This window comes from Oryctolagus cuniculus, chromosome 10, assembly GCF_051225735.1.
Source record: "Oryctolagus cuniculus isolate XC-2025 breed Fujian yellow rabbit chromosome 10, ASM5122573v1, whole genome shotgun sequence".
NCBI lineage: Eukaryota > Metazoa > Chordata > Mammalia > Lagomorpha > Leporidae > Oryctolagus > Oryctolagus cuniculus.
Window position 1 is genome coordinate 100,946,633 of NC_142876.1, and position 26,442 is coordinate 100,973,074.

General features: G+C 60.6%; 1 protein-coding gene across 3 annotated transcripts in view; it reads right to left on the minus strand.

Moving 5' to 3' along the window:
- Positions 1-231: 231 nt before the first annotated feature.
- BSN (bassoon presynaptic cytomatrix protein) overlaps positions 232-26,442 on the minus strand; it is a 109,074-nt gene continuing 82,863 nt past the window's right edge. The window contains exons 4-12 of one of the 3 annotated variants that reach the window (XR_007921916.3): positions 20,379-20,774; positions 13,219-19,857; positions 9,049-11,125; positions 7,929-8,740; positions 7,695-7,794; positions 7,119-7,250; positions 6,829-6,883; positions 6,383-6,476; positions 232-4,020 (exon numbers count right to left, since the gene is read on the minus strand). Coding sequence is in view for 1 of the 3 variants with exons in the window: in XM_051852441.3 (XP_051708401.1) it covers positions 6,843-6,883; positions 7,119-7,250; positions 7,695-7,794; positions 7,929-8,740; positions 9,049-11,125; positions 13,219-19,857; positions 20,307-20,774 (10,269 nt within the window). In the remaining 2 variants the exon portion in view is untranslated. Of the gene's footprint in view, positions 4,021-6,382; positions 6,477-6,828; positions 6,884-7,118; positions 7,251-7,694; positions 7,795-7,928; positions 8,741-9,048; positions 11,126-13,218; positions 19,858-20,306; positions 20,775-26,442 lie in introns of all 3 variants that reach the window. The other 2 variants (XR_007921915.3, XM_051852441.3) reach the window with 2 other exon arrangements.

Sequence of the window (26,442 nt, forward strand, 5' to 3'; positions counted from 1 at the left end):
AAGATCGCAGAAAGCTGTGTGTGCAGCCTGGACGCCCACTGTGCAGGTCCAAGCTTGGAGCCTCCACCTCTGTGGGGGGTCCCTTGTGGCTTGACTGACTTGGTGCGAATTCAGCCACAGGCACGCCAGCCCTTCCGCATCTCTTCCCTTTAACCATGACACGAACTTGGTGATTTGCTCCTTTGGTGAAGCCTTGCCACTTTAGAAACCAACCCAGAGACAGTGTGTGGATTGTTTATATCAAGTCTTTTTATTCTGATACCACAGAATTACCTTGTCACAATGCAGGGGGAGGGACACTGAAAGTACCACAAGTTCTCACAGAGCACGGGAGGACGGCACACAGTTCACGAGGGCGGCTGGAGGACTCGGGTCATTGCACTTACAACTGTAAACTTGTTTGTGTGACTTTGTACAGCACTCTTCCCCCCTCAAATGAAGAAGGAGAGAAAGAAAGAAGGGAAAGAGGAGGGAGGAAGGAGGGAAAGCCGAAAACAAGACGTGGAAGCTGGAGGAGAAGGTGTGGATGGCCACTCCTCTCCAGGGTGCTGCCTAGGGGAGGAGGAGCTGAATGAGACAGACACGCACACGCGCACACACACACACACACACACTCATACATAGGTTCGCGTGCACACAGTCTCACAATTTCCATGGCTCTCCAGGGCCTCCCCAGGGCAGCAGGCACCCAGGGAGACGGAGCTGGCATCTCGGAGGAGTTTCAGTTCATTAGGCCTGTCCCTCTGACCCTGTCGGAGTCCACAATGACAAATATTTACAGCATGGCGGGGGCTGGGTGGAGGAGGAGCCGCTAGGGCAGGAGCACACTGTCATGGCAAAGAGCCTGCCTGGAAAGCGCCCCCACAGGCTCCAGGAGAGGGGCCACAGTTGCTGCTACTGCTGCCCTTTCGTTGTTGGCCCTGAGCCCTCACATTCCACCCAAGAACTAAGAGGATGGGGGTGGGGCTGCCACCTGACATGTGCACTGGGGCCCGGCGAGGGCAGAGGAGGCGACACCCTGGCTGTGACGCAGGGGAGGGAGGTACGGAGAAGGCCTAGATGGCCTCCCCGAGACCCCTTGCCCATTTGGAAACAGGTCTGCTGTTCCCTGCTTCCCAAGGCACCAAATGCTGGTCCCTCAGCCTCCGGCTACATTGCCCCGAGAGTCACAGGGTTCAAGACACCTACAGCCCAGATGCCTGCCCCAGCCACCTCCACAGAGAGGCAATGACGTGTCCTGGGGATACAGAGGGGCGTGAGGAATGGCAGATGTCAGATTTTTCAAACTCAGAGACCTTGGCCAGAAAGGAAATCTGCTAAGAAGTTAACACTTCAGAGACAGACAGGGCCCGGTGCAGGCGGACCTGCTGACATCTTCCCGCTTGCACCCTGCTCCTAGCCCATCCCTGGCCTTCAGTGGAGAGGATCACTGCTCTGGCCTCCAAGTACCTAGGTGCATCCCCACAGAGATGCGGCCCCAGCCTCCCTTAGCCAGACCGCATCTTGGGGATGAGCAGGTGTCCCACGTGCAACGTGAAGGCTCGCAGCTGCTTGTCCCATCCTAGTCGCCAGAGGTGGGCCAGGCTCTGTCTCTGAGGGGCGTGCAGACGTTAGAGAAAACCAGGAGAAATGTGGACCCCTGAGAAACGCACGGTGCAAACCAGAGCACTCTGGAGGCAGATCAGACCTCAAGGCATCAGGCAGCTCCCGCCTGCCATGCTTCAGCTCAGTGGTGGAGAAGCTAATGAGGATGGGTGGGCTTCAGAGAAGGTGATGGGCAGGGATGATACGCCCTGGCAACAGAGGCAGCAAGGCCCGCACAGGACCTTCAGGGATGTTTTGCTATTGAGAAACTTCCCAAGAAACTCTACTTGCAGCCATTGTCTATGTAAATAGTTCACCTGCTCTGGTTCCAGAAGACACTGTCAGCCAAAGGCCACAAGCACTAAAGGTTCAGCTCTTCCCGAGCACCCACTGACCTGCTGGCTCCAGCCCACGTCTCCTGGGCTCCCAGTCCCTCCAGGCCTCCAGCCACAGGGGAGAGGCAGGGAGCAGCTGCACGCAGAAGCTGGGCCCACAGAGCATAGCCAGGTTCTGTCTGGCCTCTGCCTCTCTGACTGTGAATGCTGCCCAGCTCTGCCCTTAAGCAGTGCCCCACTGGGAAGGGGCAGTCAGATGCCTCCGGTCTGGGGCTCGGGTAGGAGGGGAGAATGACATACGGACAGCAATCCTACAGCAAACCTTCAGAACATTCGCACACATGCATCCTGGGCAGGCTCCCACCATCATGTCTACTCCGTGGACTCCTTTTTACCTGCTTCTTGGATGAGAACGCGGCAGGGCATGTGGGGCCTCACACTGCCTGGCCCGCAGCCTGGCACGCTCAGGCGACAACTGGTGGGTCCTCACCAGCTGTGCAGAAGTCAGCTAGTAGTGCTCCTGAAGGAGAGGTTCTGAGGCAAAAAGAACTCCAAGCAAAGGGGTCGAGCGTTTAAGATGGATGAAGTCGTGCAAAGAGGCTGCGAGCTGCGCATGCTCCGCGGCGGGGCAGGCGGTGGCTCGCCCGGCAGCAGCGAGTCCTGCCGCAGGTCAAGCATGCCACAGACGGAGAATTTCACACACACGGGAGAGGGGCGGGGGGGGAGGAGGGGATGTGAGCAGATCTATCCAGTTTCTCAATTGCACGGTTGCAATTAACTCCTTATACATAACATGGAATTTATTAAATATTAACAGTTGTCTTTGAGGGTTTATATTTCATTGCATAGAACATCAGAGATGAGACTTGTGGCTGTGCCCAAGATGAAGGGAGGCCCCCAAGGAAAGGGTCCTGGGGAGGAATGCCGCCCAGGCCACCAGGTGGAGAAACGGCGCCACGCTTCCCCACGTGGGGCTCTGGGCCTCTCCCTGGGCTGGCAGAAGCCCTGGCCCCTCTGCTCTGAGCACACGCACTGGTGATGGCTTAAGAAGGACTGGGATTGCACAGTAAACAGAGGCGGGCGGGGGGCCTCCCTAGACCTCGCCCCGGGGTTGTGCTCTTGGTGGCAAGCCGCCCCCTATTGCTTCTAAGTCAACATTCTCCCGTGCTGAGCAGGGGCAGAGCAGAGAGGGAACCAAACCGTCAGTCACAATGTGGTGCTGCAGGGAGAGGCAAGGGGGTGAGCAAAGAGAAGAGAGAAAGGGAGAGAGAGAAACGAACGTGAATGTTTATGAGGTATACACGTAAATCAAAGCGGAATGATTAAGGCTGTTCTCGAAATCAAAAGAAACCCCCAGGTGTCGGGACGAGGAGGAGCCGGCTGGTGGCTGGTGGAGACAATGGCGGTGCCGCTGGGATGTGCACGATGGTTAGGGGGATGGCTTTAAGATGATGGCCTGCGTGCTCGCACGCTGCCACCCAAGGGCTGGGAGGAGCCTCAGCCGGCGCCCACGCTGCTTGTCGGTGCTATGGCCTCTTAGTTCAGCGATGAGACAGTGTTAGGTCCTAATGTTTGTAAAGTTCTCCCAACCCTACGCTGGCCACTAGAAGGTCTGCTCCCGTGTCACCCAGAGGGCAGGGTGTGGGGGCAGGGCCCTGTGGCCACAGAGGGATCTGGGCCAGCTGGAATGTGAAGGAAACGGAGCCCAGGGCCCCCAGCCCTCAGGCAAAGCCCCTCTCCAAGGCTGTGGAAAAACGTCTGGCATCTCGGAGGGAGGGCAGTGTGTGTCCAAACTCTGCGTATAACGCACCGGGGCAAAAGGCGGCTGTGGGACGCGTGGCGAGACAGCCATGGTGCAGGCTGCTGCAGAGGGCGCCTCCCTCCCAACGGCCGATGGCTGTGCCTCAATGGCGGTGCCCTGAGGAGAGCAGGGTCTCGGCAAAGACAACCAGGGTTCCCCCAGGCCAGTGGTCCCACTCATCCAGCAGGTATTTCACGCAGGCAGCTGCTGTCAGGTGACTCTCCGTCCTCAACTGAGGCCAGCCTGCCACGTCCCACCTGGTGTGAATCTTTGGGCCAAGGGTTTGCCAGAATGCAGATGCTTGGAAGAGAAAAGGAGGGAGGGAAGGAAGAAGAAAAAGAAAGAAGGATTTTGACAAGAATCATGGATGGCTGCTTCCCACCCCCACACTCGTCTCAACCATCTGCCTGGGTATCAGGGCCCACACCACTGAGGCCCGGGGTGGGGGGGTTGGGAGCCTGGGCAGCGTGAAGGGCACAGAGAAGGCAGGAAAAAAGAAGGCTCAGACTCTGTAACCCTTAGTACGTACAGCTACACCTTTCAATGAAAATACAAGGCGTGGGGCAGGCGTTCGGCCTGGCAGTGAGGTCTGCATGCCTGTGGCCCATGCTGGAATACCTGGGTTTGAGTCCAGCTCTGCTCCTGTTAGTGCACACACTGGGAGGCAGCAGGTGATGGCTCAAGTAGTTGGGTGCTTGCCACCCATGTGGAGACCTGAATTAAGTTGCTAGCTCCTGGCTTCAGCCTGGCCCAGCCCTGGCCACTTGGGGAGTGAACTAGCAGATGGGAATTCGCTCCGTCTCTCTGCCTCTTAAGCAAACCAATAAATCAGGTCAGCCGGAAAGGGACATCTCTTTTAACGTGACAGAAGTTTCTCCTGTTTTGCTTAAGAGTGAAATAGATGGAGCCATGTTTAAAATGGCAAGCCTCTCCCAGCCCATCCCTGAAACTTCTAGAAAGACACCAGACAATGGGCATTCACTGCGGCGTTGACCACTTGGCTCTATCATTAGCCAAATGCTAGAACTTGAGCATCTGTGAAGTCAGTGGCCTCAGTGGCAGGACACAGAACAAAGCTACATCTGTGTCTCCTTTTCCTTCTCAGTAACGGGGAGCTGGCCCTGATCCAAGGTGGGACTGCCATGCACCAGGGCCACGGGCTGTCTCTCGTCTCTCCCTGCAGCTCCATGTCTAAGTTCATGTCTGCTTCAGGGCAGCAGCTGCAAGGAAACATGTGGACGAGAGGGAAGGCAGCAGGGCCCCCTGGCGGGTGAAGGCAGGAAAACCACTGGGCCTGCACTGTGGCGACTGTAATCAGAATACATTCAAGGCGCAGCTGACTCCCACCTGCCTCAGACTTCGCCCCTGGCCACCTCTGCCCTGCGCTGTGCTTCTGGCTGTGCTGGCTTGTGCCGTCCCTGAAATCCAGCAGTCCACCAGAACCTCCGCTGGGGTGACTCCCTCAGCCGGCCACAGCTCTCGGCTCCTCCCCGAGGCCTCACCTCCACGCCCGCAGCTCTGACCCCTTCCTCTAGAGCTGGCCCGCCCTGCTGCACCAGCTCCAAGACGTCAGAAATCACCTTTCTAATTTAATCTTATTTTCTAATCTGTTCATTCGCTGTCTCCCTACGTGGACCATCGGCTTTGGAGGGCAGGAACTTGGTTTTGTTCCCTGCTGTATTCCCAGTGCCTAAACTAGGGCCTGGCATACACCTGAGCTTGGCCAGCATCTGCTGAGTAAATGGGCAGAAACGGGGCTGCCCAACGCCCCTCCACACAGAAGCCCTCTTGGCACCACACCCAGCTCCTCCCTTTCCATAAGCAGCTTGGCCTGGGCAAGGGCTCCTTTGAAGTGACCTGTTTGCTGACTGCCAGGCCCTGCCACGGGGACCACACACACACCTGCCCATGTGAGAGTGCCCCAACTTCCATCTTCTTACTGTGGCTGCAGGATGGGGGGAGGTGGTCCCTGGCTGAGCACAGAGCAGCAGTATCTATCGACAGCCAGGCTACCAGCCTGCCCCAGCCTAGATGCTGCTCTTCCCTCCTCCACACAGCGAGGCAGGGGCAAGGCCAGCGGCAGGGCAGGCCCCAGATGACCTGCCTTGGCTATTGCAGGCCACACAGAGCCAGGGCTGCTGTCCTTAGGCCCTTCTACTCTCTCCCTGGGCTGACAGCCCGAGACCGAGGCTGCCTATCTCGTGACTGTCCTTTCTTTTGAGTTCCTTTCCTATCTGCCTCTCTGCTCGTTCTACTCTTCCATCTTGTTCTTGAAAAGCTCAGCCTGGAAAGCCAGCAGTGTCTGGACTTCACATCCAGAGCCACGACGCCCTGTGGGGTCTGGGAGCTCCAGCCTCTCCCCATTGGCTGGACCAGAGATGCCCGGGAAGGGATGCGTCCCCCAACAAGAGCCACAGGCTGCCCTGTCCTCCACAATCGTGGACTCAGTGTCCAGTGCTCTGATAGTTGTGGGGCACAGCTGGCACCGAGTGTACCACCTGACTCATTGCCACTGTCTCAGCCAGCTCAATGGCACTGGCCCAGGGGCTGCTGGGCGCACCACACCCTTTCTGAGGCACACGCAGACTGGATGGCTGTGTTCATCCAGGTCACAGCCCTTTACCCCCTTCTCTGCCCATCCCTCCCTGGCGCTGAAACTCACTGTTATACGCAGAGTCCAGAGCTGCGCCCAGATCTCTGCCTCCAGAGATTTTTCCACAGCAATGTTATCAACCTCTCTTCATCTCTTCAAGAGCCTGTGGGGCATTTATAGGGGAGGGTTGGGGAGGAACAGCTCCACAGTGGGTCCCACCCAGAACCGGATGCCAGCCCACTGCTGTGAGAGCCCCACAGGGGGACAGAGGAAGGTGAGGAGGACGACGGGATGTTGACCCTCTTCTTCCTCCTGGGGCTCTACCGCGCTGGCCCTGAGTCAGGAGTCTGTGCACAATCCCTCATCCTTCCGTGTCTCAGGAGTGCACACTGCAGCTCTGGCCATACCACCTGCTCAAGACTAGACTTCTCCCAGGAAACCCACTGGGACCTGGAGCTCAGCCCCCCACGGTGCCCCAGGCCAGGAGAGGCCAGGAACAGGCTGCTCATACTCACCCTGCTGGGCGTGGTCACCAGAACGAGGAGAATTTTTTGCCAAAAGCAGAGACAGCTGTGACACAGAAAGAGAGAGGCATTAGGGAAATCAGGGAGGCCAGGTCCCTCTTCGTCATGGCCATTGGTGTAGTGAAGGCACGTATAGCCCAAGAGACAGGGACTGGCCATAGGACTGGGTGGCTGCAGGTGCACCCTCTGGCGGGCCAGTGCTCAGGTGCCTGAGCCTGGAATCGTCCACAGACCCCACTTGGCCAGCTCAGGGCCCTGGCCGCAGGCAGCGCAGTGCATACCTTCCGTCAGCTTGCCAGCTTGTTCTGCTGCCCCGCCAGGGAGGATCTTGGAGAGCACACTCTCCCCATCAGCACCCGGCTGGCCTGCGGGAGCCCCTGGGGCGCCTCCAGGCCTGGCTCCAGTCTTCAGGCCTGGGGGAAAGAAACCACCAACACGGGTCTGAGTGGGAGAGTAGCCATGAAGGACTCTGAACCCAGCTGTCCTGTGAGAGGCAGGGAGGGGGAGGCTGGAGGAACGTGAACATAGAAAGAGAACAGGGAGGAAGAGGGAAGTAGGCAGAGAGGAAAAAGCAGGGGACCAAAGGAAAGGGAAAAGAAGGGAGAGTAAGAATCTAGAGTCTTGGCCCTGGGCTCACCATGCCCTTCTGGGTTTTTCACCCAGAGCTTCTTGGGCCCTAAGGCCCAAGTGCTGGTGACACCATCAGCTCATTCCAAACCCAGGCTTTGGGGAGGTCTGCAGCCCACTGGGCACCTTCTCAGGGGCGAGTGAGGGGGACTTGGGGCACAGGTGGCTGTGTGGGGAGAAGAGTCTGCACACTCGGGGCTGTGACCGAGGGAACCAAAGGGTAGGCTTACCTGCAGATCCAGGTCCTGGTGTCGGCTGAGCCTGAGGAGCCCTCCCCTGTTGGGGTGCCTTGGCTGTGGCTTTAGAGCCATTTGCTTGTTCTGCCCGTGGCTGCAACACAGAACCCAGAGCTGAGATTCTGCCAGTGGATGCCACCCACACCCGGCCTGGAATCCAGAAGATGCCTGAACTTCAGTTGCAGCACCCACCCTGGGTAGGCTCCATACAATGACAGCCCTACTTACTGGTCCTGCTGGCGGGGGGCCTGCGGCTGGCGTGGGGCCTGGCTGAGGTTTCCCTGCTGGCTGGCTGGAAGCAGGGGCCGGGCCCCTGGCAGATGGCTGGCTCTGCTGCTGCAGCCGAGCCTGTGGCGGCGCCTGCTGTGGAGGCTGCTGTCCAAGGCCTTGCTGCTGCTGCTGCTGCTGCTGCTGCGGCTGCGGCTGCGGCTGGCGTGTGGCTGCCCCTGAAGGCAGCTGTCTGGATGGCGGTGGCTGTGACTGCTGTGGCCCTGGAGTTGTCTGTCGACCTGGAGCTGCCTGTGGCTGTGCCTGGGGTTCTGGCTTTGGCTGCAGGGCAGCGGGCCCAGAGTGGGCCTGCCGGGAGCCCTTTTTGCTGTCGGAGGCATGATGGTATGCTGACGGAACACGTGGTGGCTGTGAGTATTCTGCAGAGCTGGGGTACCCAGGCTGACCCTTCTTCGGCATGGCTGGGGCAGGGCTGGGTTGAGGGTGAGGCCGGGCCTCGTGGCGACCCATGTCCCGAGCGTGCGGTTTGGTGGCACGCCGTCCTGGCTCCTCGCCAGTGTGGCGACTCGAGTGCCGCCCATGGTCACTGTGATGCCGGTGTTCCTTGGCTGAGGCATGGCGGCCAGGGCCACCCTCATCGGGAGCCCACAGGCCCTCCTCGGAGGGTTCGTCGTAGTCATGGTAGCTGTGCCTGGCAGGGCCTCGCTTCTGGGAGGAGGAGACTGCATGGCCCCCATGGTGCCTGAACCGGTCGGAGCGGGCATCCCGGGGCTTATCAAACCAGTCTGTCTCCTCCTGGCCCAGGTGATACGCTTCAGAGACCAAAAACAGAACACCATCAACCCCCGGGCTGGCCACAGGGGGAGGCCTAGCTGAAGCCATGCAAGGACACCAGAGAGCGGGCACCACAGCCGCAAGCAGATCACTGGACCCCCAGCCCCCGCCCCCCTCAGCCGGGGCACCAGGGCACAGGTGGAGCAGACAAGGGCAGCCTGCGGCAAGGCTCACTGCACGAGGGGCCAGGCCAGACCCTGCTGGGACATCTCGGGGCCCAGGGACCCACGCGCAGGCAGGCCCCCCAGGTGCTGAAGCTGCAGAAATCACCCCCAGCTGCCATTACCTTCGCTGTCGGAAACCACGCAGTGGGAGTCATCCAGGATGTAGCCCTCCTCACGCTTATACGCGTGGGCCCGAGGCCCGTCCTTGACGTGCTCCTGGACGTCAGGCATGGAGTGGCTGGAGCAGAACTGCGGGCAGCTATCCCCAGGAGGGAGGGTCCCCCCGGCAGGGCGGGGCCGTCCCAAGGGGCTGACGGGGCTCTCCTCTTCAGAAGCTTGGCTCCGCATGGGGGGCCGTCCCCGGCTGTGGGCCATGCTTAAGGACGAGGGCTTGGGACCTGCTTTTTGAAGTCGCTCCACAGTCTCCCGTTCCCGTTCGTACCCCTTGCCTCGGCCACTGAAGTCGTGGCTCGACAGCTTCTCCCCACTATAAGCGGATGCCCCCCGGGACCGGCTGCTCCCACCATACATGCGGTCATCCTCCTCCACTGCGTCCCGGCTGGACACCCCGTAGTACCTCTGCTGTTCATACACGTTCTTCTTGAGCCCGTAGGTGATGTCGTCCTGGAACTTCCTGCCCCGAGAGGCCAGGCTGCTGCTGACGGCAGAGGGGGGGTAGGAGGCCAGGTCTGACTCCACGTCTTTGGCCTCCTCAATAGGCGAGAACTTGGAGATCTTTTGCTCCATTCCCTGCTTCCGGTGCTTGCTGCGCTTGGACGGGATGGCAGCAGGGGCCAGGCTCTTGGAGGGATGCTTGGGTCCTGAGGGCCCCGGACCATATTTCTCTGCCCGGGCCCCATGTCTGTAGTCACTGTCACTGTAGTAGTGGGCACTGGCTGGTCGGCCATTGCTCTCCACGCTCCGGTGGTGGCCAACCTTCCCACGGGGCTCGTAGGAGTCCTCCTCGGATTCCTCCTCCCCGCGGGCATAGCAGCAGGGCAGTGCCGACCCCTCAAGGATGCCAGGCTCTCCAGGCTCTTTCCCTGGACGTCCGCTGCCACCCGGCCCCGAGGGATCCAACCGCTGGCTCTCTGGGGCCGTGGAGGTGCTGTCCTTGGTCAGCTCACTGATGTCGTCGATCATCACGTAGTTCCGAGGAACATTCTGCTCCAGGCTGGTGTAGTGTGAGTCAGGAGGGTAGGTGGGGGCTGGGCTCTGGCTCACACCACTACGGTCGCTGGCCCGGGGCAGCTCAGGGACCTTGCCCTGCTCGTAGCTGCTGCTCACTGCTGGGCCACTGTAGCTGGTTTCAGAGGTGGCTGAAGACACGGCTACAACGGGGCTGGTGATCACCTCGTAGTTGGTGGGCACCTTCTGCTCCAAGTCAGCCAGTGATGTCTGGCGTGGCTTCTGGTGGAGGGCACGGCTGTCAGCTGGGACTGGAAAGTGGGTGCTCTGTGTGGCTGGCATGGACGTTTGGGCTGTATAGTGGCCTGTGGGACGGAAAGCCTGCTGGTTTGTCAGGCCAGGCTCAGTTGGGTAACTGGTGCCAGGAGGAAAGGCAGGTGCTGGATAGGTGCTAGAGCCAGGGTAGGTGGGTGCCTGGTGGGCTGGGACTCCGTTCTGAGTCATCCCAGCACTGCCTGCAGTGTACTGTGGGGCCGGAGGTGGGAACCGTGGCTGCTGGAAGGCAGTGGGGCCAGAGGGGGTGGCAGGAGCGGCGGCAGTGGCAGGGAAGTCCCCATACTGTCCGGCTGGAGCCGTGCAGCCCTGGAGCCGCAGCTGGTTGAGCTCACTGTCCGATAGGTAGTCACGATGCTCACCAAGACCACGCAAGGGTGGGTAGTCACGGCCACCCCGGTCTTTGGCCAAAGACTCTTTGCGCTGTGTGATACCCAGCTCCAGGTACTTGAGCTTGGCGTCAATCTCCTTCTCCTCCTCATCCAGCTCTGCCTGCTTCTTGCGCAGCTTGGTGGACTCATGCTCCACCAGCCGCAGGTCCCGGTCCAGCTCCCGGAGCAGGCTGGCCTTGGTGGCAGGGACAGCGGTGGGCCCCGCCAGCCCTCGCTGCAACAGGCTGGCTGCATACAGCTGTGGGGGGGCCTGGCCAGCCAGGGGAAGGTGAGCCTCCTCTGGAGGGGGGCTGGGCAGTGTCCGCTTCACCTTGCGGACCAGGCCGTTGGGTGGCAGCGCCGACACCTGAGACAGAGGGAAGGGTGGGCAGCACTGAGACCCAAGGTGTGGGTGACTTGGTGGGGTGTGGGGTCTGAGAACGTGGCTTGGGCTGGGGCAGGAGCTGGGCTCCACACGTTTTGGTGCACAGATTCACCAGGCAGCTTTGAGGCCTACCCTGCCCACCCACTGGCCTTGGAGAGAAGGCCCACGATCACCCTAAGGTTCTTCTCCTCCCCAGAGCTCTGTGCACTGGGAGGGCAGGGAAGGGGCAGGATGCCCTTTTGTTTCCAGTACTGGCCTGGCACACAGTGGCCTTGAGAACCCCTGCACATCTCCAGTGAGCTTGCCACCCTCTGCCTCCTACTAACATGAGGAGAAGACAGGTCTGGCTTGGGATTCGGGTTCTAAGCAGCCGCTGGGGGCTGAGGGCAGTGGAGGGCATGGACAAAAGGAATGGGTGGGTCCGGAGGCTCCCTAGAGGATTGTGGGAAAGGGGCACATGCTGACTGCAGGCTCTTGAGTCTTCTCCTTCCTGCCCACCTGCCTGCTCTCCACTCTCATCACTGTGCCTGCACCACCCTCTGTCAAACCCCCCAGGCTGCATTTGTGGTGCAGCCCCTAGCTCCCTGCACATCCCTTGGTCAACTGCTGCTTTCTGGGGCCATGGGTACACCTCTAGGTACCCTCTGGCGCCATCTGCGGCAGCCTGGCTTGCTGCCCGAGGTTCTCTGCAGCGCTGTCTGCCTCCCCACTTGCCTCTGACACTCTGCATGGCCTGCAGGGCCACATCACCACCTGGTTCACTCTGGTCCTCCCTTTATCTCTAGCTCCTGGTCTCTGGAGAATGCTCCATGGTTTTGGGGGGTCATGGACCACCCTGATCCCCCAAAATACTAGGACTGACATTAGGATTCTTAACTTTTCACCTTGCTAAGTAACTACATAAAAACCTCCCACCTACTTTTTCTTAATTCACAAAGGAAATGACAGAATGCCCCCCAAATCTCAGAACAAAGGGTGACCTTTAATGAAATGAATTTAACTTCTGAACTCCTCACCCTATTGTCTGTCTTTCCTTATTTTGGCCACAGACCACCAGTGTGCATGATGGCCTGGCCCCACATGGCCAGCTCATGGGAACCTCTGTGCCTGGAGCCAGGACCCCTGCCCCCACTCCTGCGACCTGCTTTCCCTGCCAGCCCAGACTCCTGCGCCCATCCCCACCCCTCCCAGGCCTGCACACACCAGGCTCGTCACTGCTAACCTCTCCGCTCCCTGCATCCCACCCAGAACATGGGCAAATACACCTCACGACATCTCTAGCCCCTACCTCCTCTCCCCATGATCTTCACTGCAGCCTATGGGCCCACATTCCGTCCCAGAAACGGAAACATCCGCTTTGTCTCATCTCTCTTCTGCCTGGAACCTCCAGGAGCTCAGCCTGGCACCGGAAGTCCTTGGCACACCCCTATCCTCACTGCACTGTGGCCCACAGCCCCGAGTGCATCACTGACAATGAAAGCTGCAGCCAAGGGCACGTTTATGCTCCAGGAGCCTCACTATAGGGGCAGACAGGGCTGGGTCGGGGCAGGGAACTCGAGGAGGCAGGGAACACACTGCAGCATCTGGGACAGGCCTCAGGGGCGAGGCCGCTGGGCTCGGGCTTGCTGTGAGGCAACGGGAGCCTGGCCAGGGCTGGGAGGCGGGCAGCAGCTCACTCAGATACATGACTGACTTTCCTGGGGACATTCAGAGATGAAGCCTGGAGTACAAGTGGCCCAGACTGCAGGTGAGGGCTGCAGCGACCTGAAGGGGAAGGTGGCAGGGGCGGCACCAGGTAAGGGCGGTAAAGGGATGGTGCTGGGGAGAGGCTGAAGTTACTAAGGGGAGTCTGGAGGAAGGCTGTGAGGCCCGCGTGCTGCCTGTGTTAGCCCCGGCATCCCTGCTGGGCTGCAGGCCCTGCCAGACATGCATCCGGGAGGCCTGCTCCTGACTCCTCCTCTGAGCCTCTGGAGGCAGAGGAAACTCCACTCCCACCCCAGAAGCCCCTCCCTGCAGGGCCCCTCGGGCTAGGCAGAGACCCCTGTCCCACCCTGGACCAGCCCCGGTGCCCATACCTGGCTACCCAGCCCCCCCTGGTGCTGGTAGAGGGAGAATCTCTCTTTGGCAGACTCCTCGGCGGTGGGGCTGAGGGGCTTAGGGTCAGACAAGGACCTCTGCAGGGTCTTCATGGGGCGAGGCAGCGTCTGCTGGCGGAGAGTGCTGTCAGCTGCGAAGTGCTTCTGGGGACTCACGTGAGCCTTGTTCAGCCTCTCACTGGAAGCAAAGGAGGTGTCCAGGAGCCGGTGTGGGGACAGGGGCGACACTGGTGAGTAGAGGACCTGAGGGGACTTGGGAGGCTGGCGGCTCACGAGCTGTGAGAGGGACTCCGGGGGCAGGTGGGCCTGGTACCCAATCTCCAGGGGATCTGGCTTCTTTTTTTCAAATCTGCCCAGGGGCCCTGGGGTGACGATTTGGATGCCAGGCAGGTAGGGGCTGATGGCAGTTGGCCCTACAAGCTGTGTCCCGGCCACAGCCTGGGCCTGCGCATCTGGCTCTGTCTGGCAGGCCAGGCTTTCCCCACGCCCCGTCTTCTCTGGCGCTGATATGTACTTGACGATCTCCACCTTGGGGTCAGTGGCAGCTGTGATGTGGATGGCCGGAGAGACCCTGGGCAGCGGGTCAGGCTCCGTCTGTACAGAGCAGTCACTGATGGTCTGGATGCCCACACTGCTCACGGCCCTCGCGGCAGCAGCGGCAGGGGGTGCTGAGGCAGTGGCCTCGTGCTTGCTGTCGGAGCTGGAGTCCGAGTGGCGGGACAGCCGGGTCCTGCGGCGGCGCACCGGCTGCTCCCATTCGGCGTTGTCCTCGTCGTCGGTCTGCACACTGCAGTCAGCACTGCGCCGTGTGCGGCGCCGCCGGGGCAGGAGGTAGCGGCCCTCCCCGTCTTCGTCGTCCGTCTGCACGCTGCTGTCTGCAATCCTCCTGACGGCGCCGGGCTCAGGTCCCGGCTCTGACTCACACGCATCCCGCAGGCGTGGCATGGAGTGCCGCTTCTTGATGCCAGCCCGGCTTGTCTCCCACTGCTCCTCAGTCTGCAGGGACATGTCTGAGGCGGAGCTGGGGAGACCCCGGTGCAGCACAGGCTCACGAGGCTGCCCAGGCCCCTCAGGCCCTGCCACAGCAATGAAGGCTGTGTGGCTTAGGGGCGGCCAGTACTGGCCATTCTGGGCCAACTCAGGTGCAGCCGGGGGAGGCCCTCGGCCGGGTGCCTCACAGGCTGCGGGGAAGGGAGCCTTCTGCCGCTGCTTCTGCTCCTCTAGCTGCTGCTGCAGCTGCTGCTGCAGCTGCTGGATCTGCTCCAGCTGCAGGCGCTGCTGCGCCAGCTGCTCTCGCTGCAGTGCAAACTGAGCCTGGCGCTCCTCCTGCTGCTGCTGCAGCACGTGGTGCTTGATGGTCTGCAGCTCCTGCAGCTCCCGCTGCACCAGCAGCTGCTCTTCCTCGCGGTGCCGCTGAAGCTCCACACGCTCCCTCTCCAGCTCCTCTTGCAGCCGCAGCTGTCGCAGCTTCTCCAACTCGACTCGCTCCCGCTCCAGCTGCAGCAGCTGCTCCTGCTGCTTCCGCTGCCTCTCCTCCTGCGATGCTTCCTCCTTCTCGGGCCCTGGCCGGCTGAGGGCTGCACTGCCAGCCCCAGGAGCAGCATCTCCTGGCAGCTTCTGGCCAGCTAGTGGAGCAGAGGCTGGGGCGGCCACGGCCTCCTTAACAGCAGCTGGGGTGGTGGTGCTAAGAGGTTCTTCCCGTGCAGCCCCTGCTGGCAGCTCTGGCCGTGGTGGGCCTCCGGTCCCAGGGGCCTTGGCAGCAGCAGGTTTCCCCAGGTAGACAGGCCCCTCCGCAGGTGGGACACTGGAAGCAATGGGGAATCTACCCGGTGCAGGGTATCGGAACAGGCCTGGGGGCCCAAGAGGTACCCGGGGTGCAATGATGGGCATGCGTGTCAGGCTGGTGAGGGGCACAGCTGTAACCCCACCAGATGCATAAGGCCTGTACATGCCACCACGCACCATGGGCCGCAGGACTGAGGCAGGCTGGGTGGTGATGGGCAGTGTTGCAGCAATTGGGGTGTTAATAGTAGAATAGATCATGCCATCAGCGGCACGCACAGTGGCTGTGGATGGCAGCAGCTGTCTGACTGCTGTTCCCTGGCCTGCCGCAGGTCCGTACTGGGCCAGGTTCCCAGGACTCGGGTGGCCCTCTGGGAAGGTGGGGTTACCAAGGAGGCCAGGTCTGAGGGGAGCCAGAACCTGCGGAGCACTGAGCCCAGGCCCATGCTGGGGCTGGTACTGCGCAAGGTCAGGGCCACCACCACTGCTGCCACGTCGCCCGCCGTACTGGTCCATGGAGTTGAGGGCGGCACACATGCGGCTGATCTCACGGGCCGTGGTGGCACTGTACTGGGCCAGACTGGCCTCTTGGAAACCAACTGCATCTCCCCGTGTGCCATACCTGTGGTCTGAGTAAATGTTGGACACTGAGCTATAGCGCCGCATGGGAAGCGGGTGAGTCAAAAGATCCGTGGGCTGACGCAGGTCTGTAAACGAGCCATACTGCAGGCCCTGCCCTACGTAGCGTCCGTCTGTGAAGCCCAGGCTGTAGGAGTGCTTCAGGGAGCTGAGGTCCATGGCCGAGTCTCGTCCAGCACCCTGGAGGAGCTGCCCAATCCTGTGGGCGTGGTAGTTGAGACCAGCCTCAGCCAGATTGGTGTCAGACATGGAGGAGTATAGTCTTCCAGGGAGGCCCTGTGGGTAGGGCCTCTGTTCCTCATGGGGCCCGGGCCCCATGACTCCCTGTGCCCGGTAGGTGGGGGGCTCAGGAGGCTCGGAGTCCCGGGGACCATAGAAGGGGCCACTGCTTGGGCCAGGTGGAGCGGCATCTGACACACTCTTCTCAGGTGCGCTGGGGGCAGGGTGGAAGGTGCCAGTGCAGCTACTGCCAAAGGGGAACTTGTAGACCATGTCACAGCATGCCAGCTGGCTCTCTGGTCTCATCCCCGTAAGGTCCAGGGCACCTGCTGGTTCCTCTGGGAGCAGAGTGGTCACAGTGCCTGCTGTGCCCTCTCCCATCTGCACCACCACTGTGTGTGGCTTCCTGGCACCTGGCAGAGCATGTGACCGCAGCTCTGCTGGGGTGACCCGGTGGGGCTCAGCTCCGGGCTCTGGCACTGGCCCAGCCTTGAGGCCCACGCTCTGGGCAGTGCCCATTTGAGTGATCAAAACATCTCTTCTGGCCAGAGGTGCCATCTGGTTGGGTAGGTTATACCTAGCAAACTTGGCCTCCCTGGGTCTTCCCCGGGGTCCCCCTCGGTACGGGGCTGTCTGGACAGCTTGTTCTACCTGCTTGACCTGGGCCAGGCACACAGGGCTCCCTGACCCCTGACCAAAGTCAAGCCGGCTCTGGAAAGGGTCTCCATAGACCACGGGCTGCTTTTGCTGAGCCATGAGCACAGAGGAGGACATGGTGATGCTCACGGTGGTGGCAGTGCCGAGAAAGGTGTGGGTCTGCTCCTGGGCATTGAGGTTGATAACCAAGGGCTGCACAGCGGTCGACTGCCGTCCTGGAATTGGATCCAGAGCGAGGCCATATTTCCTTGCTTCTGCAGCAAGAGAGGTCAGGTCCATGCCCTGGTCAGTGAGGATGATGGGTGTGGGCTTGACAGCTGTACGGAGGTCTACCACTGCACTGCCAGGAGGCCTGGGGCCCGGCTCAACCCTGGATGTTCCAGGGACAGAGGAGATCCGGCACAGGGAGATGTTCTCAGCAGGGAGGGCGCCCCAGCCATACAGGGCCAAGGGCCCGTCTGCCCCAGCACTGGGTGCCCGTGGGAAGCCAGGGGGCCCAGGTGGCTCTGGGGGCATCTGAGACCCACTGGGAGGTGTTGTCTGGCTGTAGCTGTGGGCGGTGGGCTGGGTGTCTGTAGGTGAGCTGAGTGGGGAGGTAGAGGCGCTGGCATGTACCATCCTGGTCTGGCTAGAGGCGTCTGATGCCAGGGTGATGACCATAATGGGTGCCTCCTGAGAGGACTGCTGCCACACCAGGCGAGGCGTGCTGGGTCGATGTGGTGTTTGTGTGCCCTGGGCTACCATGGGTGTCGAGGTGGGGGCACCGGGGCTCCGTGGCATGTCCAAGGCAGGCACTGCACTTGGCGTCTGTGTAGAGAACTCTGCTGTGGCCCGTGGGCCCAGCTTGCCGGGGGAGAACGTGGGACTCTCCGAGGGGGAAGACGGGGAGACTGGTGGGCTGGAACCCACAAAGTAGGAATATCCCCGGGAAGTCTGTGGAGTACCAATGTCACCATCGCCCCCGCTCAGGGACTTCTCTCTGGAAGCCCGTCCACCTGCAGCAGTGCCACCGGGGGCCTGGGGCAGCTCCTCGGTTTGGGACGCATAGTTTGCAGTGCTTGGGCTTGGGCCATAGCCGTGGCCTGCAGAGGATGGTGGAGGAATGCGCTCAGAGCCGGCAGCAGGGGCCGGGGTTATATACCCTCGTGGCAGACCAGCTGGACAAGGAGCCACAGCTGGCGTGGCTGGCGCCCCAGGCCCCTGGGAGACAGACACACCTGCCTCCTTGGAGGCAGAGCTGGGGGAGGCAGCAGAGCTGTGCAGCCTGAGGGGTTCCTGAGGCTCCTTTGCGAAATGCTGAGTGACACGGACATCGGGGATAACTCGGCCTCCGCTGCTGTCTGAGGGGGTGGAGGTGGAGAAGGACACGGGGGCAGCGAGCTGGGTGGGACTGGTTCCTGGCGTCAGTGGGCCACCATTTTGCTTCATCGGGTCCATGTATGCACTGTCAGCATTCAGAAACTGCTTCTCCTTCTTCTTGTCCTCAGCGAAGGCCAGGTCCCTCGAGGAAGCCTGCCGCATGCGCGCGATGCTTTGTGACGTCTGAAGGATCTCCTCGTACACGGCTGTTCCCACGCCAGCCGGCGGGCCCTCTGGGGCAGGCTGGGCGGCCCTGCCATAGTCACGGTCTGGGGTGTCCTGGTAGTCAAAGGCGCCCTGGCCTGCATGAGGCCCCCTGGCCCCCGGCCCCTGGCCCTGCTGCCGCTGCAGCAGCTCAGCCTTCCGCATCATCTCCTCATAGGCCTCCTCCGCACTCTTGAGGGGCCGTGCGGCGCTGGGCGTGGGGGCGCTGCCCACAGGCGTCTCGGTTGGTGAGTAGAGGGACATGAAGGTGGGCAGGTTGTACTCACTGCCCGACTTATAGAGCCGGCTGGGGCCTCCGTCCAGGGCCTCGGCCTCCGAGTCAAGGGAGGGCGAGGGCGAGTACTCAGAGCACGAGGAGCGGTGCAGCTCCTCCATCTCTGCTGCCTGCCTCAGTTCCTCCGTGGGGGACGCGTCCTCGATGGGCGACAGGTTGCTGGGGGGTGTTTTGGAGCGCTCGCGCCGCCGCTGGGCCCGCAGCTCCTCCTTGTCACGCCGGGTCTTGCGGGCCGTGCTGCGGATGCGCTGCTGCTCCACCTCCCGCATCTTCTCCTGCTCCCGCAGCAGCTCCTCTTCCTCCCGCAGCTCCTCCTCCTCTGAGGAGTCCTCGATGGTGGGCAGCAGGGGCCCATGGGAGCGGTGCCGGGCCTTGCGCTGCTGTTTGGCTTCTTCTAGTCGCTGCCGGCGGCTGGGGCTGCTGTCACTGTCCTCCTCCAGTGAGGACAGGGAGGTGGGGGAGGTGCCCGACGTGTAGCTGGGTGTGGAGGCGGGCAGGGTGGAGGAGTGCTCCCCACGGGAGCGGTCCTCTGGCGAGCCCGTCAGGCTCTCCATCTCCAACTCAGGCTCCCGGTCGAGGCTGGGGTCAGGGCCTTGGCCCAGGTCTAGCTCATGACCATAGCTGCCCGTGCTGTTGAGCTCAATGGTCTTGAAGCGTCGGAGTCCACCCTGCAGCGACCCGCTCCCGTCTGTGTCCTCTGACGGCCCCGCCTCAGAGAGCAGTTCCTCATAGCCAGTCGTGGCATTGTGGGGCAGGCGCCTCTTGGGCAGGGCTACTGGTTCTTGGCCAGGCTCAGGCCTGGTCCTGGGGCCGCCCTTCTGGGTACCAGGTTTGGCCAGGCCGTGTCCGGAGGTGGCAGTGTCATCGTCTTCTAGGTTGTCTTCCTCAGCACTCATCTCCAGGATCTGCCGTCGCATGAACTCCTCATCAGTCAGCTCAGCTGCCCGGGCCGGGGGCTGCGGTGGAACAGGGGACAGGCCGCCCTCGCTGCTGTCCTCCACATAGTCGTGCCTCAGCTGGCTGCCGAAGTCGTCTGAGGACTCGGCGGCATCCCGCTGCTCCCGCTGGCGCTGCCACTGCAGGGAGCCCTCCTCCTCCTCCAGGATATCCTCCAGCTCCTCGTCAGAGTCGAAGGCCTCGGGCATAATGGACAAGGAGTGGGGCCGCCGCTTCTGCTCCTTACCAGTGCTGCTGCTGGGGGCCTTGCTCCGCTCACCACCACTGGGGGCCAGGCCCTGTGTCTCCAGCAAAGGACGCATGCTGCTCCCCACCTTGTGGAGCTCAGAGGGGCTGGGCGGCCGTGGCCCTGTCACCCCCGCGCTGTCCAGCTGCTCCACCTCCTGCCGCACCACACCTGTGATCTCACTCTGGGAGCTGGAGATGCCGTCGGAAGAATAGCCTGTGTCACTGAGGCTCTGTGGGCTCCGTGACAGGTCCTGAGGGTAAGGCTTGCCCACCGGTTCCTGCAGTAGGGCAAGAGCAGACACTGACTTCCCGTGGCAGCTCAAAGTGGAGCCCAGCCCTCCCTGTCAATCCCAGGGCCCCGGGGAAGGGACCCCTCCCCCCCATTTCCCAAGGGTTTGGGGCCTGCCACCCAGCCCCCCTCTCTGGCCTTAAATAACTTGCAGGTTCCATGGCAAACCTCAAGCAGTCCTAGAGATTCAAAGAGCTTTACTAGACCAAAAGGTGTCCAAACCCATCAAGGCACCAGACACAGGTCACTCTCAAACTCAGGGCTCCCAGGCCTGCCAGAGCCTTATTCAGGCTTTCCTTCTGCTGGGGCAACCCTGCCCTCCTCTGTGGCTCCACAGGGCCTGGCCCAGGCCTGCATCTTCAGTCTCCCAGGGAGGCAAGCCCCTCCTGAGACTGTCCCAATCTGGCAAGTAGGGCTCATGGGAATGAATGGACTGACCTCTGCTTCCCCACCCTTGGGGGCTTCTGGAGCTGCCTTGACGACAGGGGGGGCAGGTTCAATCCTCCTCACCCCGCTCTTTACTTTAGGAGCCCCAGGGGGCGGGGTCGTTTCTGGAGGTGGCTTCGGCACAGACTCAGCTTTTGCAGGGACTCCTGTCTTCTTTTCCTGGGCACTGCTTGGGGTCTTGCTGGGTTCAGAAGCTCTGAGGGGCTTGGACTGGGTGCTGGCCTTTGTGGGCAGGGGGCTGGTCTTGGTGGGTAGGGGGCTGGCCTTGGCAGGCAGAGGGCCTGGTGGTTGGCTGGGCCCCTGTGGCCCTTTCTGCTTCGGAGGGGCTGTTCCAGCGGCACGGTGAGGGGTCCCCGAAGGGGGCTGCTGTGAGGTGGGCAGCGGCAGCGGGGTCGGCTCTCCCAGGCCGCCCTCCAGCAGCCGCTTAGTTTGGCAGTTCAGACAGAGCCACTCTGTTTTCTGCAAGCAAATGGGAAAGACAGTTGATGAAAATCACAAAGACACTGAAGTACTCAGAGTATTTCCAAAACTGCTTCCACAACCTTAGGAAGAAAGAGCACGACGCCAAAGCCCAGGGAAGAGATGATGGCCGGATTTACTTTCTGGTCTTTAATTGAACATACACAGTCCAAATCAAATGACAGACAAAAGAAGGGTCCCTTCCTTACCCCTACAGAACCTATAACCTGGACAGAAAAGGAGAACCATGGGGGAGGGAGGCCACAAGCAGCAGCACAAGGGCCTGGTGCCAAAAGCGCAGGGGAAGCTGGGTCCCCCTCTCAGGGCGTGACCCGCTGTTTGGGGGATGGCGTGGAGTCCAGCCACTGGGAACCCTGGCAGAGCAGGGATGGTGCTGCCCCTCCCCGGCCTTGTAGCTCTCAGCTCTGACAACATTCTCCTCCACACCATTCCCCAAGTAAAGGCTATGCTGGGGAGCGGCAGACTCCTGGGCAGGGGTACAGGGGAGGGCTGTCTGCGAGACGCTTCGCTTGGCAGGCAGGGCTGAGTGATCCTCTGCTCAGATGCGCGGCCCAAGTCACCTGAGCTACGGCTAACAAAGACCCTCAGGCAGAGGCCCCCTCTTGCCCCAGGACTCCTCAGATGGGAGGTGTGTGTGGTCACCCTTGGCCAGGGGCTCTGCTCCTTTCAGAGCTTGGTGACCAGTCCACCACTCTCAGGGTCACCATTCTGTTTCAGACCCAAGGCTGCCGCAGCTTAGACAGGGACCAGCATGCAGTGTTCTTGGAGCCCACAGCCCCAAACAGGTCACGAGTATGACATGGTTATTAATCAACGGTGAAGACCCCAGAACACCACAAGTCAAAGTTCCCAGGCCCCAGCTGCCTATGCAGGTGTGGGGTTTGGGCACGCCGAGCCCTCCGTGAGTGATTCCTGCAGTTGGTCTCAGGCTGACAGTGGCAGGTCTTCCAGGAACCTCGTGCACAGTGAGGATGCCAGGCCCTGCCCTGACCCACATGGGATGTAAGGAATGAGGGTTGGTGCAGTCTAGAGCAGGGCCCCACCAAAGCCATGAGTACAGAGCCCTGACATGGTCTCCTTCCTGCTGCTCCTCCTCCTGGGTCCCTGGGCACTCAGGCGCAGGCTCTGAACTGGGAAGGGCCACTATGAGAACCAAAGGGTCACAGAGAAAAGGAGGGTGCAGGGAAAGGAGGTAGCCCTTGGTCCTCATCAACCCTAGACAGGCCAAAAGCCTTAATACCCTCACCTCACACGGTGCCTCCAGGCCCAAGTCAGATCCTGGCCCACCTGGCAGAGCCCTGGAAGCTTGGTACACCCAAGGCAGCTGCCCTCAGGGTGAGATCCTCAGGACACCATGGCTGGTCACATCAGTGATGCTGCCCTGGGCCTCAGCAGAGGCCAGGCTGGCCTGGTGGCTGGGCCGTGGTGTGTGCTGAGGGACAGGCCTGCTCCAGGTTTACTCACCGTCTTGAGGCTGCTTCCCTGAGACTAGAGCTCCTGCTCGTCCGTGAGGCTTAGCCCCAGGCACAGGTTCTGGATAGGGGGATGGGCAGTGGGGTCCAGCTGTGGAGGGGGACCCTTTAGAAGCCCTACATGTACTCACCCTGTTCCCTGCAGGGCTCAGCCACAGTACCCCTCTGACAAACTCCCCTGGGCCTCAACTGATGCTCTATGTATCGCGCACAAACCCCTGTGAGGTGCTGGCCACTGGCTGGCCCTTCTGCTTACCTGCTCTGGCAGGGTCTACCCTTAGAAGTGCCTAGGGAGAGCACAGGACAGAAGGAGACCAAACCTTAAGAGGGACAGGGCATGGGAAAGCATGGAATCTGATCTAAAAAACCCAGCCCACAAGTCCCAGCATCATCTGGGGACACAGCAGAAATCCCCCATGTTATAAAGGACGGTGAGTGAGCAGAAAGACCCGGGGGGTGGGGGGGACAGAAAGCAGAGACCAGGAGAGAGTTCTAGAAATGAGCAACAGCCCATTTCCAAGCCCAGGGTCACCTGATGGGATTAGAATCTGGGCACATACAGGGGGCGAGGCCAAGGCAATGCTGTCCTGACCCCTCCTTGGGTCCCTGCACACAACTATCTGAGATTAGGCTTCTTAAAGGTGGATCATAGGTTGGCAAACATGTGACCCACCTTCGGCCTGCAGACCTCTCTAATAAAGCTAAGGTTCCTTGGAAGGTAGTCTAGATGGAGAAGGCAGACTCAATGCCACGTGCTCAGAGCCAGCCGCCGAAGAGACATGCTAACCTGAGCCCAGATGCCCAACCCACCACAAAGCATGTCGCTGTGGTCACATACTCCCTGGGGTTCTACTCCTCCATGCACTGATTCATGGAGACAGCCAAGTTGCAGAAGGAGCTGCTCAGTCAGCCTCCTTGCTCCTGGCTCTGCTCTAAAAGGCAGCGGGGGGTGGGGGGCAGGGAGAAGGAGGCTCAGGCAATAAGCTAAAAATAAACACTTGACTTGGTTCCTGGGGCAGGAGGAGGACGAAGGGTACAGGGTACTGGGACCAGTATGGGTGAAGCCAGGGGAGACCTGGTCCAAGCCTGAGGCTTCTGGGGAGTGGGATGGTAGAAGGCAGCCCATGTAGAATCCCTGTGCCAGTCACTAAGGTCTGAATTCTTTTGTTTACTCTACTCTCATCTCCCTTCACCCCAGAGTGCCCCCAGCCCTGCCTAATTATTCATTCCCTTCAGTGGTAATCCTCCACTAGCACATAGTCCTGCTCTCCCTCAACCAGCCCCAACAGACCCCAGCCCTGGGGAAACTGCTTTCTGCTAGTCCCCTTGGCAAGTGGGCAGGGCGCACACAATGGAGAGACTCTCATGACCACTTCTATCTTGCCTCCCTCTGTCCAGTTCCTTTCTGGGAGCAGGAAGGCACCATTCCCCCAAGAGCTACCATCACCTAAAAGTGGGAGGTACAGGGGTGTACTCCACCGATGGAGCTCAGTGGCTCAGGAAGAGGAATTGAACTGAGAGAGTTGAGGGGTACCCCACAGGTGGGAGAGACCTGCTGCTTCCTGGGCCCACAGGCCAAGGGAGCCCGGGGGGCTGTGCAGGATGCTGGGCAGCCTCCCTGCACCATCTGCCATCATCTGAGCTGCAGCCTGTCTCATTATCTCAGGGCATAAGCATCTGAGGTTCAGCACCTCACCTGGTCCCCACAGGAGCCTCAGTGGGATGATCACTGCTCCCACTCCACAAGGAGGTGATGGGTCTCCCTGAGGTCACACATCCCAAGGCAGCCTGAGGCAGATGGGGAGCACCAGCAGCTGCTGGCCTCCTGCCTGATGCCTCACCATAGCCCCTGCTCAGAAAACCTAGCTTAGACCCATATATCACAGGTGCCAGGCCCTGGCCCAGGGAGGCTGACTTCTCAAGGGTATAGCTGGTATGGCAATTATAGTATGCTAACAAACTGGCAGTATTACTGTAACAATTCCAATTCCACTAATTTCTTCAAAAACTCTACTTTGAACTGAAAGTCAATTAAAAATTATGCCAAAGGATGTTATTATTCTTCAAAAAGATAAATAGGTAAAAAAAAATTGGAATCAACAACTCTTAATTAAGAAATGACTCACTAAATAGCAGTATGGTTATTTTCAAAGGAAAAAGGACCCAATTGTGTTGCTGCCTCTGTTACATGCTCTGGACTCCCGATCTAGAGAGGAAGACAAAGATTTTTCCAGCTCAGGGATGGTCAGGAACATTCCCGACCTATTGGTCCAGACAGCTGGCTCTGCCCTCAGGAGGAGCCCCAGTGGGGAACCGGTGGAGCTGTGAATGGGGCTCCCCTGGCTCCCAGCCTGCCTCGCACTGTGCACAGACACAGCAGTCTCCCTGAGCCTGGCACCCCAGCCTTGGCCAAGCCAGGTGCTGGGAGGGACGCCATTGCAGACCTTCCTCAGGACCTGCACAAGGACCTGCAGGCCCTGCCAGCTCACTCCCAAGGTAGGATGGATGTTGGAGGGCCCTGCTGAGAAATCAGAAGCCTCAAACCAAGAATGCACGAAGTAGGTCACAGGGAAGCACAGAATTGCTCCGAACACCAAGCGGCCATCACTGAGGTGAGATCGAAGTGAGCCACGGCTGCGGAAGTGAGGACAAGTGAAGCTGGAGCCTGGGCAGGAGCACAGCGGGCACTGGCCAGTCCCCAACAGCCTTCACTAGACCCGCAGCAGGTGAAGCCACGAGAAGGCTTTGGTCACTGTGTTGGTCAGGGAAGACAAGGAAGGGTGGAGAGGAGAGGCCAGCCAGAGTCTCCTGAGAGTGGGGATGTGAGGCTTGGTCTGCAGAGTGGATGCTGGAGGGAGGGGAGCAGCTGGCATCTCTGAAGGTAGGTGAAGGTGCAGTCTCCACGGTGGGAGCCGTGGGAAGGGGCCTCGCTGTCTGTCTACGCCCTCCCCAGAGCAGCCATAGGGCCTTGGGACAGCAGTGTTGGCAGGGAAAGCCGTGAGGAGAAAGGGGTGAGGGAAGGGCACCACCCTCGGAGCTGCTGTTAGGAGCAGCAGGCAGGGAAGCAGAGCCTGGGCTGGCGGAGCTAGCACCAGGGCATTCATCAGCTTTGCTCTCAGACCCGAGGAACCCATCAGTCCCTGTGGAGGCAAGAGAAGTCCTGGGCAAGGAGCTGGCAGTGCGGAAGGGCAGGGAGAAGGTAGGACTGGTAGGACTGGTGGGGCTGGGCAGGGCAGGACAGGGCAGTGCAGGGGACAATGCTGGGCACAGAGAGGAACAAGCTACAGGGTCCAGGAAAGCCAGAACAAACCAGCTAATGAGAGGCTTAGATCAGAACCCAGATGCCTAACCTAGAGTCAGCATGTGACTGAGACACTTGTGTTTGGCCTGATTCAGCACTGCCGTGCCTGGCCCAGGGGCTGCCAAAAGGAGCTGTCAGGAACACTTACACTCCTGGACAGAGGCAAACTGCCTCCTCTCTGCACATCTTGCTCAGTGAGGAAATGTAGGCTGAGAAGTCTCTTGGGGACAAGGGTCCTCCAGGCCAGGCCAGCTCAGGAGTCCATCAGGCCTCATAGTTCCGCAATGTCAGGGTACCCCGCCAAACCAGGAGCGAGCTTGTGCTTGGAGGTCTCTGGGTAGAGCAGCCAGCTGGGGCTCCCCCGGCCCTATAGTGACCCCTTAGTGCATACCCCAATTCCCAAAGCAGCCAGGCAAGCTGTCCTCCTGTGAGCCACTGGGCCTACAGCTTAGGAAGGCGGCAGTGTGGGGCCTGAGGGGCCACATGGCTGTCACATGAGGGGTCACTTGTCTGAATCAGGAATAACCCCTCTGCATGTTGGGAAATATGGCCATCTTCCTAGTCAAACTGAGTGTCTCCCAAGAAGGCCTGGTCCAAGGGAAAGAGTCAGTTACACACCCGAGAGGGAAGGGCACCCCGGTATGCTCAACAGCCATGCTGTGGTTCACTTAGGTGGCCCCGGGCATGGGATAATGGGTGAGGAGGTTGGAGGAGGAGCAGAAGCAGCCCCTGGGCCCAGCATGGTCCAGTTCTACCAGGGTCCAGAGTCTCCATCTCCACCTTCCAGAGTCTCCCTGGCTGGAGTCCAAACTCCAAGAGAACATTAAGCCCAATGCTGGGCCTCTGCTCCCTCCCACCTGGTTCTGCACAGTGC